A 3,190-nucleotide genomic window follows, 5' to 3' on the forward strand; every position below is an offset into this window, starting at 1 on the left:
ACCAATGTCGAAATCTGCACTGCCACTACTGAGAATGGCAATTTCCACTACGAAATCACAACTGCACATACCAATGTTGAAATCTGCACTGCCACGGCCGAGAATGGCAACTATCATGGAGAATTGTGGAGAGCTGAGGCCGAGAATGGCAACTCACACAACCAATACCGAACTTTGCACCGCTAAGGCCGAGAATGGCAATTACCACGGCGAAATCGAGGGAGCTGGTAGTGGGATGCACCGTAGAGTGTCAAAGAACTGAAGGATCTTAGGATTATGTACTGGAATGTAGACGGCCTTCAGACCAGTCGTGCGAAGGTGGAGGCGCTCATGGGCACATGCAGTCCAGACGTGGTGCTCCTCTTTGAATGTAGACAAACTGTGATCCTCCCGCCGAGAGGCTTCCACCAGCTATGGCTACAGGAGACTTCTACAAGAAGGGGCGGAACCGTATGTTGGGTAAGACAAGACCTCAAGTACCTACCACTGCTGAAGTATGCTACACCAGAAAACGAACGCTCCTACCTCATGGAACTGATTGTCATTCAGATAGACAACACTGTTATCGGGGGGGTATACGTCTCGCCTCAAACACCAACGACCGCGCTATCGGCGCTCCTAGATCGGATGACTCCCTACCGGAGGGGCCTCCTAGTCGGAGACTTCAACGCGAGGCATAAAGGCTGGTGCACGATGGACAAGCCGCGCGGAAGACTGCTGGCAAAAAGGGCGGCCGCCGAAGGCTGGACGATTGTGGTTCCACTCAAGCCCACCTTCGTACAGGTGGGAGCAAGGTCAGGAAAGTCGACCATTGATCTCGCGATGGCCAGAGGGGTACATGTGCGCCCCGTCGTCATGCTGGCTGAGAACGAAGGACACAGACCGCTGTGCATCACGGTTGTCGAGGGATGCAGATCCCTACCAGAGATGACCACCATGAACGATGTGCGAAGACGCCAGAGGGCCGAGGACTGGTACAACTCGGAAAGCCAAAGGATCGAGACACTAATTGCAGACCAGCGGACCGGACTCGACCAGGCGTACGCGGCCTACGAGAAATTCGTGACTCAACCCTTCCAACGCAAGATAAGGTACCCCACGCCCAGAGGGAATCCCCTGGACAACGAAATAGCTGACGCGGCCGGACGCAAGAAGAAAGCGCTGAGGCAAGGTGACGCAGCACTCGCTGCGTCGTACAGACGAAAGCTTAGAACGTTGGTACGCCGCAGGAGGCGTATGATGGTGGATCACACGACGAGAGAGGAGCCTCTGAGCTCTTCGGCTGTAGCCAGCCGGATTAGAGGCTGGTCGGGTGCCCACGCCGAGAAAGCAGCTCTGGGGATACACCTGGCAGCTGACGACTTCAGGAGATTTCTCCAACTGCGCTCTGGCCCAGACGCAGTCAATATGGCCGAACCAACGGAGGATCCGCTACCATTGGACTTTCTGCAAAGCCTGGTCAGGTCAATCAAAGCAGCGCCAAGAAACAAAGCAGTTGGGACTGACGCCATCAGGGCGGAGTTCCTAAAGCTGGCACCACTGACCCACGCCAGAATCATCCTGAGTCTGCTACGCAGGAGCCTCACTGAAGGCGCTCTGCCAACAAGGTGGACAGAGGCCATAGTCAGGCCACTTCTGAAGCCGGCTAAACCGGCATCCGAACCCGCGTCCTACCGACCGGTGTCGATCCTCTCGCATACACGCAAAATAGTGGAGGCGTCACTACTCCGGTACCTGCTGGAGGCGTATCAACCTCATGCCTCGCAGTATGCCTACATCCCCGGCAGACGGATCCTGTCGGCGGTGAAACAGGTGGACACTGGGATCAAAAAAGGACTGGACACTGTCTGTCTCGACCTAACTTCGGCGTTCGACATGGTCGACAAATACGGTGTCGCTGCCCGACTGAGACGAGTAGGTTTAAGGCAGTCATTGACGTCGGCCATACTTCTCAAGCTGTCATCTACACGCAACACGATCAAGATTGGAAACACTGTTTCACCGCCATTCTCTACGACAAGAGGCGTCCCCCAAGGGGGGTGTCTGTCCCCAGTCCTCTTCCTCATGGTGATGGATGCCTTAGCGTGCAGGGTATCTGCTCGAGGGGCTACACCGACCCTCTACTCAGATGACGTGGCCATTCAAGGGAACCCACTACAAATCCAACGGGCGCTCGAGGAGACTCAGGAATGGGAAACGCAAGAGGGTATGAAGCTATCAGTCACGAAGACATGGGCTATGTCGAGCACGACCTTTCTATACAGGAACGCCGCTCTGCAAAACCTCTCGGAAGGGAGATACCTAGGATTAATCCTGGACCCAGGAGGCCTCAACTCCAAGAGATCGGTGGAAAGCCGACTGCCCCTGGTGGAGACAAGGGCCAACCTGCTAAGGTTCGCCGGTGGGGTCGACCGAAGCTCGCATCCCATACATCTACGGAACCAACTCCTCACCTTTGTGTGTGGAGCTGTGAGGTATGGAGAGCAAGTCCTAAGCAGGGAAGCCATAACGGAACTACGACAGGCCATAGCGAAAGTGGTGAAGAAGGCGTTCGGACTGGAGCGTTGTGCATGGACCACCCTGAGAGCGCTGATCCGCTTTAGGGAAATTGGGCAAACACCCGCTGAATCAATACTGGAGGCAGCCCAGACGGAAGCGACACTGAGGACGCTGAGACGCACTGCGCATAACACCGGGACATCCACTCTGCTGAAGGCGCTGCCTAAGGAAAGTGCGTGGTACCTGCTAAGATGGTGGACGGGATTCTCTCCGGACCCGAGGAAATATGGACCCGCGCGAGCACGACACACACACAGATTCCACTGCTGGGAGACCCTGGCTCGGGCTCCTAACTGGACTGCCATCGAGAAGAGCCACATGGTAAGAGAAACAGCCTGGCTGATTGAGGCCATCTATAGCGCTAACTCGGCACCTACCCAGCTCCCCTCACCAGACCATAATGGATAACATGGAACGAGACTGAACTCTGACCCTACATAGGGGAAGAAACTCTGCCGGCCTCCCCTCGAGACAACGACCTCAAGCAATGGCCGACAACCGGCCTGGTGCCAGCCCGTGTATATGGTGCTACAACCCTCACTTCACTTGTATTTAGACAGCAGGACGGTGGCCCTGGTAGTCGGAATCCGCTAAGGAGTGTGTAACAACTCACCTGCCGAATGCAGTTACC

The 3,190-nt window shown here is 55.7% G+C and overlaps 1 protein-coding gene across 1 annotated transcript; it reads left to right on the forward strand.

Annotated features, from left to right (window-relative positions):
• Positions 1-276: 276 nt before the first annotated feature.
• On the forward strand, positions 277-2,967 carry KVP17_003881 (uncharacterized protein; the record flags this gene model as incomplete). The annotated part of the gene is made up of 1 exon (XM_068521582.1): positions 277-2,967. One exon carries the CDS (start codon positions 277-279, stop codon positions 2,965-2,967), a length of 2,691 nt encoding a protein of 896 aa, XP_068376604.1.
• Between the last annotated feature and the right edge of the window lie 223 nt (positions 2,968-3,190).

This window comes from the organism of the source record quoted next (assembly GCF_019968985.1).
Source record: "MAG: Porospora cf. gigantea B chromosome Unknown PgB_NODE_2354_length_3665_cov_729.138, whole genome shotgun sequence".
NCBI classification, from domain to species: domain Eukaryota; phylum Apicomplexa; class Conoidasida; order Eugregarinorida; family Porosporidae; genus Porospora; species Porospora cf. gigantea B.